Below are 19,339 nucleotides of genomic sequence, written 5' to 3' on the forward strand. Positions count from 1 at the left end.
GGCAACGGCTTTTCCCACCGACCAAGCATGTGCTGCTTGAGATCCCGTGCAGCGATCTCCACCCCTGTTTCTGTCATATAAGCGAAGGAAAGGAGCTTTAATTAGCTCACATCCCATCGTTAACTGAGCGTCCTAATGCATCCTGACAACGGCATGTTGGCCGGGTGATCTGGAAGCCCCCTGACGCGCTGCCTGCGGCCGCCTGATTAGCCGGGTGTCCCGGGGGAGCCCCGCTGGCTCTGTCCCCCAGCTGCCTGATGAGCCGGGGAGCTGCCCTCGGGGACCTCCTGGGAGGCTGCACCAGCAGGTGCCCGTTGGCAATAGTTTTGTGTTACAGGGTTGAATGAGTGATCCCTGCAGGAACTGCCGGCTGTTTTCACATACACAGAAGGCAGTCAAAAGTCCACAGCATGAACTTGGAATGACCCCAATTGCAGAGTCACTGGCGGGTTCATCTGGAGGACAACTGCGCTTTATTAAACAACTAATACTCTTAACAGATAATTCCCCCCTATCTCCCCCCCCCAACTTTAACTCTTGCAAAGCTTTAAGGTCTTCCTGTTTGTTTATTTTTTGGGAATGGCATTACTCGCTCTCTTCCACCCCCTCAAAAAAACAAAACACACCTCTACATACTGAAAGCCAGCAAAAAAAAAAAAATAAAAAAATGAAGAGATCTAGTCCAGTTCCTTAATACCTAACAACAATGTATTTGTGCTCTGGCAGACTGTTTTTAACCATCACCCTCACCAACCCCCTTGTACTTGCATACAACAACTCTGTTATTTCCAGTGCTCACGTTGCAGCGCGCTTCCTTCCAGCAACACGCCGGACTTGCCAGTCCCATTTTCTGCACTGTCACCTATGACCGCACTTGGGACGCACAAGAAACTTCTATTATAAAACCTCAGCAGCTTTCAGTGTTCGATTTTTGGAGGAAACCTGCAAGGCTCTTTTGGCCTGCCATTGTTTGTGCAGTGTAAATAGCTTACAGTTCCTTGAAGGATGACTCACTCAGATCTGTAGAACTGATGGCAAGTCTTATCTATTGTTACAGCTCCAGAAGATAACCTTGGCCACATCCCCTGGATGTAAAAATATTGTCTTCCCTCCTTGGCGATACACATCTAAGGAATTTCAAGTTTAAAATTGTCCTGTTTAACATATTATACACAGCTTTATATGTGCTCCCTCTTAAAATATACAGTAGGGTGGTGTACTTAGCCTTGTGTCAAGGCTGGAGTGATGAATTTCAAACCCACACCCCATTTTTTATCTTTCAGTTTCTAATTGTGATACATGGGATATATGTGATTGTTTTCATGACATGCTAACCATTTAAAAACCGTAGACGAAGACCAAATTTCATTTTATCGTTAATGATAACTGTTCATTTCTAATTTTATAGTTTGTGCTTTTAGCAGCACTCTGCATACTACATTTTAAATTCTCCTTTGTTCACCTCATTCCCCAGCAGGGCAGCAAAACAAGAACATTGTACTTTATTTTTAAGAAAATCAGCAGGTAACATCCTTCAAAGTAAAGTTCTAGACATGTGTAAAAAGAAAGCTTCAAGTTTTAATAAATTGTCAAGATGGTCACTTGTAGATTTCTGCATAAAGCTAAAACATCTCATTGCTTGCACTTGTCAGGATCCTCATTGTCTACTGAGGAATTTCTCTTGGAAAGGCTAATTCAAAGCTGACACCAGTGTGTCAGCTGGATTCTGAATAGGCACATTTAGGACATCAAATCCAGATCAAAATGTTTATTCCCACAGAATACGTATTTTTGGTTTGATTGTACACCAATGCCCTTTCTCCACACAAAGATACACTGTAGTCAAAGCAAGTTCACAAACACTTTGTATAAGAAGCTTTCTAAATGCTGAATTTAACCCAAACTCTGAAGGGACCTTATGATCAGGATGCTAGCCACACACATTTTATCCCATGGTAGGAATGAAAGACAGGAAGAACAATATAATCCTTCAAAGTTCCCAGACGTGATCCTCTATCTTTCACTTCTTACCCCAAAAATCTTTTTCAAACATACTGATTCACAGATACCAGGTATTTTGCACACAAGAGGTGACACTTTCCATGGCTTTTGACTGTCATTAATTGGCCATAAATCTTACCGCCTTTTAAAATGGTTAAAAATGAGTAAAATTGCATTAGCTATTGTGTTCCCCCTAGCACTGAAAATTTCTACCTGAAAATTTCAATTACTTTCCATCACGGTTTCTCATAATCTTCATGTTTTCATACTGTTTTTCACTGCTCAGCACTTGATCTTGCACATGTGCGGCTAGTCTTAGAATGAAATGCAAACTCAACTGAAGATGATCTGCAGTGCCACCTGGATGCATTACCTGAACAAGCTGAAACCAGCCCCTAGGCAATATTGGGGAAGATATGAGGAGAAAAATCTTAATCAAAAACGAATCATGACAAAAAAAGACAACAAAGACAGACAGGGAGGTAGTCAGAAAACATAGGTAAAGCTACTTTTAACCTGAACCATATAAATCACTTCTAGGAATACAAAAACCTTGAGTTTTTTTCTTTTTTTTTTTCTTGAGAAATAAAATTCTGTCACTATCTTACCTACAAGCAAGACAACACTTGGCTTTGGTTGCTCTTTTTGGTTGGGTGAACATAAAGCCTACAGCCTTTCTATCCCTGGCAACTAGATTGCAATCGCTCCTTTAACTCAAGGAAAGGGACATATAAACTAGCTCCTGTCTGTTCAAAACCAACAAAAAGCTTATTTCAAGTGACATATTTGGAATGTGAAGAATGGGAATACTGCAAAGTCAGAACAAGGTGGAGCAAAACAAAAGCACTGAAATACTGAGAAAGTTCTACGCTATTTTTCTGTGCATAAAAAATGTCACTAAGTTATTTTTTTGGGGGGCAGGGATCATTTCCATCCAATATTTGTACCATAGAAACCAAGCCTAGCTGCAGAGCCGTAACAACTACATTACTATGTGCTCATAACTCACAAAAGATAACAGAATTCCTAATACGGGTCAAACGGATCAGACACATAAAATACAGTATTGAGAAGCTGATTTATTTTTCAAACCTTTTACAACCGGGAATTTTCTTATGTCAGCGTAACACCTATTTGCCAGCAATAGGTTCAGCCACGCTTAATTTTCCATTCAGAGTATATAAGCTATGGAACATTTTTCTTCAGACAGTAACTCAGTGTTCAATATTCAATTCTAATTGAAACACCTCTGAAACAGGAATAACTTAGGATTTAGAACTATCATGCCTAAAGGGGGAAATAAAGGGTGAATGCCAAGAATTCAAGACATTTCTACGCATATGGCAACTATAGAAATCTTCATTCAGAGGGAATGAAATTCCCTCAGGTGTCTATATTTAGGATCAAAGAACTTTTTAAAATACAGAACTTTCAGTCTCCAAGGGATAAAAACTACAAAACTCTCTGTAGTGAACTTTATTTAACCTAAGGTTTTGTGCCAACTTAAATATGCTGCAGCTATCCACTTGAAAGAAGGCATTACCCACTGCATGTTCTGAAATGCATGGAAAAGCCATTATAGGAATAATCAACAGAACTATAAAATAGAAAAGCAATAAAATGACAAAACCAGATACAACTCAAATAGCTTACTTTTCAATTCAGTCGTGCAGTGTTAGATTTAACGTGATGATTACAGTCTTTAAGTTTATTTATCTATCTATCCATTCACACCTTAAATCTAACTCATCTTAAACTCTTGTGTAGACTTTTAAGACACTTGAAAGTCAGGCACACAAAACAACCAAAAATGATTTTTTTTCCAGCCATCAATTTATACGCAGAACAGAGGCTTATCTAGTTTTGACTACTTCAGTTACCAGCTCTGCAGAATAAGGTGCAATAGATGAGGACCTTTAGGATACTTAATAGTGCGTTCCCTACAGAAAGCAACAAGGGAGAAAGATGAAAATGATCTATTTTTTCAGTTACGTTTTTCTTGAGTAACTGGAATTATACACCCCTCTCCTCCGTTTTGTTCTTTACCAAAACTTAGCAAGTGTAAGGTATATATGTGGTTGAGCAGAAAGTCAAGTTCTACAACATACCATGGACATACAAATTGTACCTGAAATGTCAACTTTGTATCATATGGAGACTCTTGGTTTAGGCATCTAAATCTTCTAGAAAACTAAGTGCAGTGCAAAACATACAAACAAATTAATCCTTGTTATTTGAGACTTCTTTATGATAATCTTCAGTGTAGCAGAATATTTGGAAGAGTAATCCATGAGCTCCCATAATGTGCTGTTAAGCCTTCCTAAGGGATAGAATTCACTTGTTCTGAGAGGACTGACATATAATTGATATAAAAGGATTTTTAAAAGGCAACTGTGTGAGACTCGCACCTCAGACATTTTGGATATATCAAGGAGAAAAAATAATACCTGGGAAGACAGATAAATAGTCCATGGGGTGATTTTCAAAGGTATAAACGGGAAGCAGACATTCAGCTCCTGTTGAATTTTGAGAGGAGTTCAGCATCCAACTGCCCTTCTGCCTTTGAAAGTCTTCCTTCACAAAACCCTTGGTTACAAATGACTCCAAAGTTCAAAGAATGACCTTGCCCTTGTGGGAAATGTAGGAAGGCTCGTGCCTTTTAAAGAAAGATTTATGAGTCTGTTGCTACAGATGTGATTGCAATGAGGAAACAACACTTTATAGAAAGGAAACTCTAAAGAAACATACTCTATTGGGTGGAGTGGATGGGCCACAAGAGACTAGAACTACGAGTAGAAAGTATGGACAAAAGCACTCGTTTGTGCAGATGGATACTGCATTCCAGAAGCTCAGTAAGTATTCTACCCGACTGCTTGGATGAACCTGTATTTGCAGTGCTGATAGTAAGAAAACAGCAAGATGCTTTAGCACCTCTTAACTACACATTTAAAATGTTCTGTAGTGAATCTCAAAAAGATATTAAGGCAGGATTAAGACAGGAATATCAGCAACATGTTATTTCATTATAAATCTTTGCAAAGGTCCTAATGGGCTAATCTGGGAATAAAACAATTGTATTAGAGAATGTATATGCCATCTTGCCTCATAGTTCAACTGTCTGGGTTAGATGTGCTCACAACGATGCACTTGGTGATGGACTGAGGATCTCCATGGCAATTTAATTAGGTCTGATAATATTAGTTCTGAGTTATCTGTAGTTACGTAAATTCTACATCTCACCTTTCTCATCTTCTGAATTACCTTTTCCCACTACTACAGGGAAAAAGGTAGATTTTCATGTATACAAAGAAAGAGAATAGGCTGTGAAAGGGTGAACCAACATAAACACACTTACCAGTCTGGAAAACGAAAATAATAGGAAAGAATTTTCACTTTCCCGTAACACATCTGTCAGTAAATACATACTTCACAAAGAAACTCACATATAGTCCTACCAAGTTGTTATCCTAACTTGGAAATAAAGTGGTAAACATTAAGTGAAAAGTGAAACTGGCATATATCTTAAAGTCACCACATTTCACAGCTCTAGAATGCTTTAAAGTTTTGGTTCAAAGTTAAATTCATGTACTGGAGGAGTAGCTTCATTACTATGAACAGGCTTTATTTATACCCCAGAATACAATCAAATTTCATCCATTCAATGTTTACTCTTCCTTGACTATTCTCATCATTCTTTGGGTAATGGGAGGAAGAAAAATTCTGTCTTACTAGTTACCTACATGCTGTATTTTTTTAGGTGAAAGCACGAGGATAATTTTGGAAGGATGTTTTACTTCTTGTCCCCCAATTTCTTGAATATAAGCTTATAAACTGCATTAAAATATTTTCACATATTTACAATGGTATCAGGAAAACTAGACTGCACAAACAAAAAGACACACACACCCTCAAATGCACCAGGGCGACACTGAGTACTTTTTTCTATTTTTCAGTTATTACTAAATCATTTCATCATCTCCTATTCTGCATCATCACCAATGTCTCTTTTTTCCATTATTCAGACTACTGAACACCTCTGGAAAACATTCAGTTTTCTGTGAGTAACTGCCGTATATTGTGTGACAGCCATTTCTGAGAAAGGCAGATTTTGACTGTTGTTGTTTCACTTGGCTGTATTAACCACTATATGCTTAAATGCCACCTGCTTGCAAATATACAAACTCAAAATTAACTAGACAGTGTTATATTGCTAAATGATCCTGCTGTTACAGACAGTACTTTTAATCCTTACTGACCAAATTCAGTTTAGGTCATCTTTGCCACATCTTATTATATACCATAATTCTCCATGCACATAAACCTCCTACATTTAGGAACTAGAGCACCACGTAAACTACTTTTAATAACAAGCCCTCATGAAAAGAAAACACTATTACTACCCACAATCATAAAGTTCACTTACAGTATGTGTTGACAAATCATGTAATTGATGAGAAATATCTCAAGATTTTTTTCCTTTAAAGCCAACATACATTCATTCAGTATCAAGCACAACATAGACTATGATCTAAACCACTTTCTATTTTTGGCTGCTGTGTTTAGATCATACCTCTCTTAGGCAGCAAAGACCATTATTTTCAACTAAGAGCCCTGATATAATGGTGTTCTCTCAATCATTATTGAAGGACAAAAGAATGTCCACCATGCACAGATTCTGCAATTAAGCTAAATATAAATGCATAACAATCTAAAAATCCTTTAGTTTGTTGCTATATTGCATAGAGAAAACAAAATTAACTCAAGTGTTTGCATAACAATTCAAATTTGTGTCAGCTTAATCAGTTTCCCAAAATAAATTAACAACTCGTGTTATACTAAATAAACCTTTAAATGCTCCAATTCATGTAAAGCTCTGGTTTCAATGAGATGATGTCACACTTGAACCACAGAACTAAAATACTGCTCACAACTGCATTCAATCTGAATGCATGTACATGAATACTAAGGCATTGAGTTGTTTCACCACCTCCTGCAGGTTTATCAGCATCCCTGAAGTATATGTATAAGCATTTAAAATAAATAAATCTACATTTCAAATGCAATTTTTACCAAACAAACAGGAAAAGCTATCTATTTAAAGATGGTAAATAATTATTTTCTATTTCCTATTTTAACTTACTGTTTTAGTAAACTTTAACATCATAATTATTACCTTTGCAGCTGAATTTGATACTCCATGTGTGACATTTCTGATGAGACCACCAACATTGCCATATTTTATAAGTCCAGCAACACCTTCTGAAACATCACTCAGTAGACCCATCGGGTTGCCAAGGAAATCCACAGAACCTAGAATCCTTGCTGCCTGACTGATCAGCTCCTGTAAAATCAATAGAAAGGTTTAAATATCACCTCCGGATCATGTTAACACCAGCAAGATTGATTAAAAATGAAGAGATACTATAAAACAATACATGAGCACCAGTACAATCAACAGTTTCATCTTAAAGTGCAGAGAATTTTAGAAATGTGTGATGCTATCTCGATATACTAAAAAAAAAAAAAAAAGAGGGGGGAGGGTTATACAGTAAATACCTGATCGTCAAGGAAGAATTTCATCCCCATCCTCACTACAGAACTCAATCAAGAGAAATTTAGCCTTTCCTCTAATAAAATCTGTATGACACTTACCTCTTGAAAGTGTTTCAGAATGTCATTAATGATAAACTCCCGAGTTTCATATGGATGGACCCTAGTGAAAGGATCCAGATTAATCACAGCATCTTCAAATCTGATTAGAGGAAATCCCAGTGAGCTCTTCAATGCCTGATTAAATAAAAAATATTGCTACTTAATTTTTTTTTCTACTTCTCATTCAGAGAATCCAAATGAATTAAATAGGTATATAACAAGCCAATAGCTTATCTGAAGCTGATGGAATAGTGGATGCTTTGATAGATGTAGAGGACAATCACTCCATAAACCTTTTACTTGTAAATGATGATCAAATTATTAGACTTACATTTGTTCAGTAATTAAACAGCAACTAAACACCCCTCCTGATGCAATCTGTTTCCTAAACTTGAAGTTTGTATTTCAAAACAAAATGCGTTTAAGATTCCATGTTTAGCATTTTGTTGTTACTGCTCTAAAGGTCAATTAGCAGCAAACCTCATTTTGGGGCAACAAAGCTGGTAAAAGGGCTGGAGGGCACATCTTATAAGGAGAGGCTGAGGACACTTGGGTTGTCCAGTTTGGAGAAAAGGAGGCCAGGAGGTGACCTGGTTGCTCTCTGCAGTGCCCTGAGCAGGGGAAGCACTGAGGGAGTCGCCACTCTCTGCTCCAATGACCCAGAGCTGTGCCAGGGGAAGGTCAGGCTGGGTGTTAGGGAGAATTCTGTTACCGTGAGGGTGGCCGAACACTGGAACAGGTTCCCTAGAGAGGTGGCTGATGCCCCGTGCCAGTCAGCGTTCAAGAGGCATCTGGACAACTCCCTCACTGATGTGCTGTAGCCCTAAAGAAGTCAGGCAGTTGGACTCAACCTCTGAAGGCCCCAGCTGAACTATCCTCTTCTAGATCATTTCAGTTCTTGGTAACAACATGCACAGTGCCAACATCAGAAAATCTGAAGATGGCAAGAAGCCTGATATTGTTATATGTTTCTACATTAATCACTAAATCATGCTTGGTAGTAAGTAGTACGAGTTTTTCTGCCATCTGCAGGCAATTAATGTAAATTACATGTCTGACTTCAGTTTGCAAGTAAGAAAGGACCTATTTATTTTTCCAGTAAATGGACGACTAACTAGAGTAGCCCTCATTATTCACTTTGGTAGGAAGTAATTTCCTGTTTAACTATCAGATATTATATAAGGCAACTTTGTTAATAGTGGTACCTAATAAAAATAATCTGTCTACCCCACATTACCAGACAGCAATGTCCAAGCCTTCCAGAAACATTAGAGGTTGTTAGAGAGACTACAAAGGCTCTACTGTGATTATTCTCTCACTTCTACCCTGAACTCACCCATGCTACAAAACTGAATGAACTCCTTCTGCGAAAGTTAATATACAGAATACAGTCAGTGACTGTTATTATTACAAAAAAATGTATACGCCAAGTTTTCTCTTGGGAACATTCCCAGCAGCTGCCAAGATTGGACCTTTTTCCAAAGGTGGTAAGAAATCCAAAAACCAGTGCGCATTACTAGTTTCTTAAAGGCACTCACCACTAACACCGTTTTCGCTCTCAAATTCAGAGATAATTGGTTGACAAGCATTTTTATGGTGATACTGAAATACAAGATCTCACACTTTCAAGCCACTGGCTGGTATAGAATATTAGAGCTTGTTATCAAATTGTTCTCCTTTGCACACGGATTTGGCAAAAGCAATACAAGAGTGCAGGACTGATGTTGTTCTGGGTTAGCTTGGTCAGACTCTGTGATACAGACTTCACAACACTGAACTTCTTTAAAAGCATGCACATATTAATGTCCTTTATTTCAAGCGCACAAAAAAGGCCTGGTCAGTGTCCAAAATTTCTATGAAAATGCAGCTTTGAAATGGCAGCAGTTCAGTCCCTCCATAGAGAGGCAGCACACTAAGTCACACAAAATGCACAAAGCATTTTTTTTTTCTTGTTCCCTAAGTTCAGTAACTTATCTTTCTCCACCCTTAGCCACCCCATATGTCATTCATTCACTTCAAGACTCTTTACACTACTATTAATGTAACTGAAGTCCTCTGTAAGGTAGCAAGTTATTAGGTGAAATTGGCTGTGCTTAAATGGAAATAACAGAAATCAAGGAATATTACAGACGAGACTGGAAATGATGCAAATTAGTGAAATTTACTGAAATTAAATAATGGAAGAATACATGACTATTAATAGCAGTAAGTAGAAGCTTCTGCTTCTTTCTCCTTCTGTGATAGAACCTTTATTTGGAAGCATATTCTGTAAACACATTGTCTTACCTTGAGTTCCAAAGGTAGCTTATTAGAAGTGAAGACACTCAACTTTATTTGAGGCACGGTTATTTTGAGATTTTCAAAGTAGTATCGCTTTTGTACTCCAGTATTTTCAGCAACCTTTTCATGGAGGTTTTCATCATAGTTTTCAACTTCTACATCCAGAGGAAACACAGGAATCAGAATAGATTAAATATGTATGTAGTTATGAATGCATACTCCATAAGGAGTTACAATTTCTCTGTACAAATAAAAAGTATGTGCAATTGCTAGTGTAGCCAGCAAAATTATTCATGCCTTATGACACGAAGTTTGACCCTTTAGGCTCAAGATTTTTTTTCAGATCTGCCTGCATTTTTAAAACCTGCATTTATTTGTAGTTAGACAAAAATAAGTTATCTAAATGCATAGATTGAGTTAAGCTTCTAATCTTGCTTCAAATATATGTCATCACATAAAAGCAAGGTGATACAAACTAACTATGCAATGTTTCCTTCCTACTGAGTAGTCACAATCTTACATTTTCCTCTCTCTACATTTCCTTATATGACCTGCTAACAATAACAAAACAATAGAATTTGACGTTTTTCATCATCACTACCAAATGGAAAAAATACCTATGCAGAAGACACTCAATAAACTGATTTATATACTGAGTCAAATTTGGCTGACAGTGACCAACAGGTTTGTACGCTATTTCTGAGAACATCTTGGTATTCAGGCATCAAGGAGAACGAAGAAAGATGACAAAATCTTAAGAACTCAGGTTGAACAATTAAGTTGGATGAAAATGACAAAATAGATTTTGTTTGAATCTTGGATGGCATCATCAGCATCAGTGGATAAACTACCAAGTAAGTAGTAAGTGTACAGTAAGTAAGGAAATGTACAGTAAGTAAGGAAATAAAAAACAAGAAAGCAAAGGTATCATAAACTGAACCAAAGGAGAGACTAGTAAACAGAGTGAAATTCAGAACCTTTATTTTCTTCATCACTACAAAACTTAAGTCTTTAAATCCTCTGTCTTTGAAACTGGGAAAGGTAATACTTGTCTTTTTTAGAGACAATTAAGAACACACTATGGATTAGCAAGACATTACACTCTTGAGCATCATTTGTAGGCTTGCCCACATATGGAAATATACCTCAACTGGTTTTTTTTTTCCTTCAAGTTATTTATATAGGAAGCTATATATTCCTACACACCCTTACTATGTAATAAAAGTGACTCTTTAAATTGCCACTCCAAAACAGACATTTCAGAAGTTTCCAAAGTACACACAAGCCCTGCAATAGAAAGATTAGAATAACATCTACGAGCTGAGAAGATTCAAGAGCCCCATCTTGCTTCACTGAATGAAAACAAAACTTGTTTTTATAATTATAGCTAGGAGTAATAGATATCAGAACTGTAGGGTCAGACAGCCAAAATCTTCCTTCAGCTGAGAATGAGGGACTGCCCAAGGAAAAAATGAACAGATATCTCATTTCTAGCCTAGGGTTTATTTAAACTTAGTTTACTAAGTGGCTTGCTAAATTAATAACACTTTAAAAAAACAAAAACAAACAAACAAACAAAAAAACCACCTCTTCACCTATTTAGTTACATGAGCTTATGACGAATATTGAACTCCTTCCCACAGAGGTATGGCTCAGCCACTGCATATTGGACAATGCCACATACGTCACTGCCTGAGTGCTGTAACAAGCACGATACATGTAATCAGCTTTGTGAGGTCCACTGAGACATTAAGTTTCAAACTTCCTGTTCAGTGGATGTTTTCAAGCAGTTAAGAGTTTGCCAGACATTTTGAACTTACTTTACATGCAAAGATCATACCTATGCATACTGTAAAACTGGTCTTTGTAATTTTATACTATACCTGATTCAGACTGAGCATAGCCAAAGAAATTCAGCAGCTTCAGAAGCAATTTCTCCTCAATTTGAACTGTGAACTTCCGAGCAGTGATCATCAGATGCTGCAAAGATAAACAAGTTTCAGTTTACAGTATTAATACTAGAAATATTATCTGTACAAGCCATTATATAGGACAATGTGTTCTACTTCACATGATATTTTCACTGGAATGGAATTGTGTTGAGATTTTCACCTTCCAAATGTCTTTGGTGTTTTTTTTCACTGGAAGTTACCTACAATTTCTGATTTTTAGATTGTTTTGGAAAGTATTGTGCTTCATTAGCCAATACTAACACATGAGAATCTGATGCTTAACTGATTCCAAAGCTGTTACTCAAAAGAGTGTCAAAATATGTGTGAAGATTCCAAGTAACTGAATTGGTCTTGATAAACCAACCCTATTTTGTCCTCACAATGCATACTCCAGTTGGTGGATAAAATTCCAAACAAAGTTAATAGCTGCAGTACAGAAATCAGGGCTTATGCTGCAACATTATCAGAGAGAAGTAATCACCTTGTACACAAGACATGAGAAGCACAGCACAGATATTCAGGTTCATTATGTTGTAATGGTACCTACGAATTTTGAAGTAAGAATAATTTATCTTGAAAAGTTAGGTCATGGACATGAATGAGCAGTGGTCTTTTTTTTTAATCATCCTGTCCATCACTGTACTGTAGCTTCAAGTATTCTTAACATGATAAGTTGGATATAGTGTCCTTTACAACACAGCATTAATTCAGTGAATAATTTAATTCAGATACTAGTGAAAATTAGCAACAAGTAAGGTCATTTAAACAGACTGATATTTGCATGGCACAAACAAAAGATGGCTGTTTACCTTGTATATATCAGTCATCGTATTCTTACTGGGAAATTTCATTGCATTTACTTGCACTGCAGGACCAGCCTCCACAGGCTCATTTTCACTCATCCTAGGCGTCAGAAAGAGCATTAAAGGCTGTGTGGTGCCAATAAGCTGGTTGTCCACCTACAGTGTGGATATGATAGACAACAAAATCAGAATAAACGATAAGTAAAATCAAGTTTCTTTATCTGAGGAGTTAAAAGCTTTCAGAAACAAGTGGTCCTTGAGTCAAGAAGCTACTGAATATACTGGGTTACTGATCACTACTAAGATCATCCCCCGGAATACTCAGAAATACCCTTCATTATGAAAATGTTTATAGCTACCAAAAAAACGAAACAAAGACTGTAGAAAAATCAGTATATCCACTGTCCTGTTTTCTTGTTTGTGTTTTAAAAACACAGCCAAAAATATTAATCAACAGTAGAGTAAACCTTCTTGTGGATAAAAAGTTTGACTGATACATGTAAGCACCCGTTTATCTTCTGTAGTCTGTAAGAGTACACACACCTCATGGAAATTTTGCATATTGGGAACACAATTCTAATAATTCAGAGGAGTTTTTTTAGTAAAGAAAAAGTTTTCACTGCGTTTGGTTTAACTTGTTAATTCTGATTTTGAAAGACCAAATTGAAAACAAAGATAAAGAGAAAAATTTCAATATGACCTGTTAACAACAAAAAAAGAAAGATTCTACCTTGCATAACAGTTTAACAGAGTAAGAAATAAACTGCATGGAGCACAAAACATCATTATCTCAATTATTATTAAGTAGAGGATAATCCAAGACAGACACTGATACTTACCAAAGCATTTATAATATTCAGGAATTTAAATCTTAGAGCTCTAAACATTTTTCAGAATTCCAGGAGACACATGAACAAATAAATTTGTTTCAATATGACAAATACCTGTACATGCTGCACGCTGAGCTCTAGCATCTGACTCGTTGACAGTTGTGTGTAGTGGACATTAATTCTTGTGAGGCTTGCAAATATCAGCTCTTCAGGGACTTTGTTGACTAAAGACAATCCTATTCCACCTTCCAGTCTCACAAGCACCTGAGAAAAGAGTATTTGAAGAGGAAAAAAACCATACCTGTAGTACTGAATGTGCATGCTCCTCCAAAAAAGTTATTTTTTTAAACTTATCTCCAGAGCTGCTGCTGAACAGCTCTTGATGATTAGGTCTTCAAATAAAGAGGGCTTGGATTTCTAAACCCAGTATCTAAGAATGAGGTGTTTTAGCAGGAATGTCTACAGGTTTCTTGCAAGCGTTTATCATGGGGAAAGGCAAATGAACAACAACCACCGTCAACCAAAACCAAAAAAAGCCCACTAACCAATTGAAATAGACCAAAAAAGCTGACAGAAACAAAATAGGTAGTTGTTGTAATATCTTACTTCTAATTCCTGCTCCATATTTGGATTTTTTAACTTGCGTAGATCTTGTTCCGTAACTGGAAATTCATCTCCTTCACCAGATAAACGTTCATTTCTACGTTGGTTAAAATCTGTTATCTAATATGAGAAAAACAAAACAAAACAAAACAAAAACACCACCAAAACATCAGATTACCACTATGATCTCTTCCCTATTCATAAATAATAGCTATATTACCCTCCTTTATATTTAAAAAGAATGAATTTCAAAAACTTTCAACGTAGTTATTTATGATATTCCCCCCTTTCATATCATTACAAAATTACCATTTTGTTAGATTTAGAGATGCAATGCATAAGAAGGTATTTCAAGTACAAGTAAATTATGGAACTAGATTCCAGTTAATGAATCACCTGCAGAACTCTAGTTGGCCCATCTGGGGTGACTCTAATAGCTAGTACTCCTGACCCAGGCCTCATCTTCTGGTTTATGAACTGCTGTTCAGGTGGAACTGGCTCCAAAAGTTCAAGAGAAGTGTCAGGACCAAGAACAACTTCTGCTCCATCGTAAAGACCTGATACTCCTCCCTTTGCCTGGAGAAAGAAAAAAAAAAAAAAAAAGAAAAGGAAAAAGATAGGTAAAGACTTCAGATATCTATTTATATGCATTAATTTAAAGTGTATTTTACTTCCCCCTCTTTAGACAATTGGAGAAAAAAGTAGTCTGGGACTGAGTCCCAGACTGACTAGTCTGGGAGTGAGGGAAATTACACATTTCTTACTCTTTAGAGTAAATACTCTAGTTGGTCTTCTGGTAACTCATCTTTTATCAGCATGGCAGCTAGAAAAAATAGCTAAGACCAAAAATTAAGTATTTTCCCCCTGAATGTTCACATACTAAAGCTATCATGATCAAACACTGCAAGTCCTTCTGAAAACTTTTTCAACAAGATAGAAAGGTTCCTAAAAGATGAACTCTGGATCTTCAAGTAAGACAGGAGTTTAAGTCCTTACTGAGTCAACAGCTTAATGCAGCAATGTGGGGCTTTTTGGTTATCTCAGACTGACAGGTAGTAACTTACTAAGCTACTGTAATTTGATCACAAAATGATCAACCCAATATCATGGGCCTAAGTCAGTATTTATCTCTGTTTTTTGGTATTAGCATTGAAACATATCATCAGAAGTAGCAAAGAAACACTGTATTACTAATATCCTTACTATATTATTACTATATATACTATATACTAATATCCTTCCTATATTCCTTCAGAGAAAGTGAGCAAGATGTCTGAGATGCTGCTTTTCAGTCACTGCTGGTTTGTTTTAAAATGAACAAGTATCTGAACCATATGTTTTGGAAAAAATAACAAACAAGTCATAAGGAATTTAGAAACAAGAAAAAAAAAGAAGCTAAACAGAACGTACGTGTCCTATCCATTGAACTTTCAAAGTGATATTTCTAACATCCTGTGCTTTATAGATCCATTCCAAATTCATTGTTCGCATAAGACACACTTTCATCACAGAGCTAACACATTTACTATGAAAGCACTTTTTCCTCTGAATTGAGTTTGATTTCCATTGTTGTAGCTTGCAAATAATTCATTTTTCATAATAAAATGCTAGAAATAATATATTTTATCACAAGTATATTTTGCTATTTCAACAATTTGCAGGATCACGTATTCTACTTTTGCTTGTAAATAAACGATGGATAAATATGGCAGAAATAAATAAAAGTATGACCATCAACATTCTTTTAACATTTAGGATCAGAATTCATAAAAGCCATCCAGGTTTCTGTGCCTACAAATTCTGACATCAGCAGGCAGAATTATCAAGTAGTTTGCCAATGTTAATTTTCTGAAAGTCAGCATTTCCTGGAACATGACAAAAGAGTTTGAACTCTTTTTTTTTTTTTTTTTTTAATTCTTGTTATTAAAATATTAGAGCCACGATTCTGAGAAACACTGGGTACACACAAATCTGACTTTCGCCAGTGATACTAGTTGACACTCAGCAGCATTTTCAAATTTGGTATGTACGAGAACATAAAGATCCTACTTATCATCATACTGATTATTTTCAACAATCACACACTATTAATTCTCTAATGCTTTACTTTCATGTTAATGATGCAAGATGGTTATTTATTTGTAATTGATAAGAACTTTCAAACATCAATTTAAAACAAGTAAGCTATTTATATAAGTCTGGTCTCATTGGCATCCTGAACCTTGGGTTCAAAGCCTTCTTCTCTGCAATACTAAGATCAAATTCCTGTCATCAACATCAGCAACACTCAAAACAAGTTCATGTATGAGCAGTTCTGACCTGGACAACAAGGCCATGAATACCACAGGTCAACTTCCCATCACAAAAGCTCCATGTCTGGGTGGTACTGCGCCGTCGATCAGGCTTTCTTAGCATCAGTGGCTCATACCTACGACAAAAGCATGCCAACCAAGACTTGATGATTCCAATTAGATGATAATCCAATTAGATGATTCCAATTTCCCAGTTCCAGTCCTGTGTTTTTGTTCAAGTTTGCTTCCCTAATCTCAATTCTAAAGTGCTGTTTTAACAATCTGCAGTTGAAAAGACATTAATTATGCTTTAAAAATACACCAAAGTCACAAAGTCGCAAAGTCCTCCTGTTCCTGAGGACAGATAAAAGCCTAGCTCTTACAAAAGCCTTCAGAATCATTTATTTTCTTATTCAGAAAAATAAGTAAATGATCATGTAAAAGCAAAGACAAAGTTAGTATCTACATCAGTTTCATTAGAAATTGTATTTCCAATACCTGTTATCTGTGACAGCTGCCAGACCTGCAATATCTAAAATCATACAAGACTCCACAGACCTAGGAAAAGGTTTATGGGGGTTATGAGGAACTGATGAACCTTCATGGCAAAGCATTCCTGTGCCAGACATTCTCCAAAGCTGGGATCGTTTTCCTGGCTCCTGTTGCATAAAAAAAATAATAATCAAGATTCAAATGAACACAGCAGTACAGACCAAACATTACCGTTCTATTTTCCTATCAAGTGCTATAAAATTATAACTATTTTCATCCTAAAAAGTTACCATGTTTTTTTTTCTTTTTTCCTTCTCCCAGCACCTGATTTTACTTCATCACATAGCAACAACATTAAAAAAAAAAATCAAACGTGTCTTGGTACCTTCTTTTTCAGTATAACTCGCTGTGTCTTTGGAGAAACATCAAGGACAAGCTCTGCATATGCAGCATCCCTGTTTGAAGCAACTGGCCTTACGCTTGCCTCCTGTGAACTAGAACACCAAGAAAATTTAATCATGTTTAGTCAGAGTAGCTGCTACTTCTTTAGATTAAACTAGATCTGTATCAAAAACAAACCAAGGAAGCTCACAATTGCACTACAGCCAGACAATCATTTGTATTGTTTTGTTCCCTCTTGTTAATTTTTAAATTACCGGATGAGCTGTCAATTTGACCGCATTCTTAAGAGAGATTTTCATTTCTCACTACAACTATCAACTTCACAGAGAGATCAGATGAATTCCAAACAAAATTTCCTACTTTATACTGGGAAAATCAATAAAATATGCACCATCCTCCCATAGCTGTTTTTAACAGCACATAAAGTGCAAGCTGAAATATCACAAGCATGTCATAACATGTACATCTTGTAGTGAAGTGTTCTTAATCCACCAAATGAAATCAAGTTCCTGAATATGACATTAAACATCCTTGCTCTTTTAAGATCAGTGGGTTGACAGTAGATGCCACACGCTAAATCTTCCTCAGTATGTGAGAAAATAAACATTGACAAGTTGCACCTACAGAGCTAAATTATCACAACCAAATAACATAAGTTACACAGTTTACTGACTCTGCCAGACTCAACATTCTGAAACTTTTTAATTTCTGAATTTCTTCTGCTAGCTAGATGGTCAACAAAAGTTTACCTGAATTATAAATACTTTCAAAAGGTGTAAAACAACAATCATTAAGAGAGTAAAAACTTTCAACACCATAAGCATGCAAAATATTTTAATGTAATATATAAAGACTTACCCTGAGAAAGTGTACGCAGCAGCAATATAAATGAAGTTTTCATAATAAAGCTGTTTGCTATCTTGGAAGTCATTCATGCTACAGACGATTTCTGAGGAGCCAGCCCCTTTAACTGTCAGCATTATATAAGGTGGTAGAACAGGCTCATCCCAGGCATAATCTAGAGAGGTCATAGGCTTCACTTCAGTGTATAGTCTTGGCTCGACAACACCATGCTGATTAAAAACAATTGGGACCTGTAACAGTTATGAAAGAGGATTTAGTTTCACACAAATTCTTAATCAGTCAGATTATTTACTATCCATTTTTAAGGAGTTGGTCATTGTAACATGTTCAGCTCGCTTCCCTCCCCCCATCCTTCCATTTGGATCTCAAAGATAATCCCAAATGGACTAGAAATTTGCTTCAACCCATCATCTTTGGTTTAAAAGGTCATTATTCCCATGGTTTAGTGGGGACTGTTAGCATTAGGTCAGAGGTTGGACTCGATGATCTTGAGGTCTCTTCCAACCTAGAAATTCTGTGATTCTGTGATTCTGTGTAATTAAAATTAGGAGACTTGCCAAGTTTTATTTTGCAATTCAGTAGCAAAATCCATAAAAACAGCCAGTAAGTATTAATTGCTCTATCTCCTGCTCTGATCACCAGGCCGTTTGTAAGGTACTGCAAAATAAGCAAAGAAAATTCTCTGATTTTTTTTTAACATTACTGACAGGGAACTTGCTTCTTCATCTCTCACATTTGTTATTTTCAGCTCAGTAATACTTCCAAAGACAGAAAGGAAGTGCTATCAGTCACCTGAATTCTTTTTGCACATTATTCAAGTGCAAGTGTTATTCAGATTACAAACTAGTATCCTGTTACAATATTCTCATCCTTATGATGCTCTTCATCACAAGACCTTTTTTTGCTACACGTTTTAATTTTATTTTGCAAGTTAGTCAGCTCCCTAACCTAAAAGAACTACTTTTAATAAGGAAAGGAAAGGGGAAAGGGGAAAACAGAATCTTGACTTTTTGCTCCCTTACCTTGGAAAAATTGTCTATGCGAAAAGGTGGTGGTAACTGATCTGTGTCACTGAATGCAACGCGGTATGTAGCTCCTTGAAGAGTAATTTCTACTCTTAAGAAGTAGCATTTTCCCAGCGTATCCCTGAACAAGAAAGAACAAGTGTA

At 36.5% G+C, this 19,339-nt stretch overlaps 1 protein-coding gene across 3 annotated transcripts in view; it reads right to left on the minus strand.

Annotated features, from left to right (window-relative positions):
- The window catches only part of VPS13D (vacuolar protein sorting 13 homolog D), a 102,310-nt gene that overhangs the window by 29,667 nt on the left and 53,304 nt on the right, over positions 1-19,339 (minus strand). For all 3 annotated transcript variants that reach the window (XM_084300165.1, XM_084300166.1, XM_084300164.1), the window contains 13 exons: positions 19,193-19,316; positions 18,165-18,400; positions 17,290-17,398; positions 16,911-17,071; positions 16,441-16,549; positions 14,518-14,697; positions 14,125-14,241; positions 13,633-13,782; positions 12,695-12,844; positions 11,817-11,913; positions 9,940-10,088; positions 7,654-7,788; positions 7,175-7,342 (listed from right to left, as the gene is read on the minus strand). In XM_084300165.1, the coding sequence (XP_084156291.1) occupies positions 7,175-7,342; positions 7,654-7,788; positions 9,940-10,088; positions 11,817-11,913; positions 12,695-12,844; positions 13,633-13,782; positions 14,125-14,241; positions 14,518-14,697; positions 16,441-16,549; positions 16,911-17,071; positions 17,290-17,398; positions 18,165-18,400; positions 19,193-19,316 (1,885 nt within the window). The remainder of the gene's footprint in view (positions 1-7,174; positions 7,343-7,653; positions 7,789-9,939; positions 10,089-11,816; positions 11,914-12,694; positions 12,845-13,632; positions 13,783-14,124; positions 14,242-14,517; positions 14,698-16,440; positions 16,550-16,910; positions 17,072-17,289; positions 17,399-18,164; positions 18,401-19,192; positions 19,317-19,339) is intronic.

Source organism: Netta rufina, assembly GCF_964035555.1.
Source record: "Netta rufina genome assembly, chromosome: 22".
In the NCBI taxonomy this organism is placed as follows: Eukaryota; Metazoa; Chordata; class Aves; order Anseriformes; family Anatidae; genus Netta; species Netta rufina.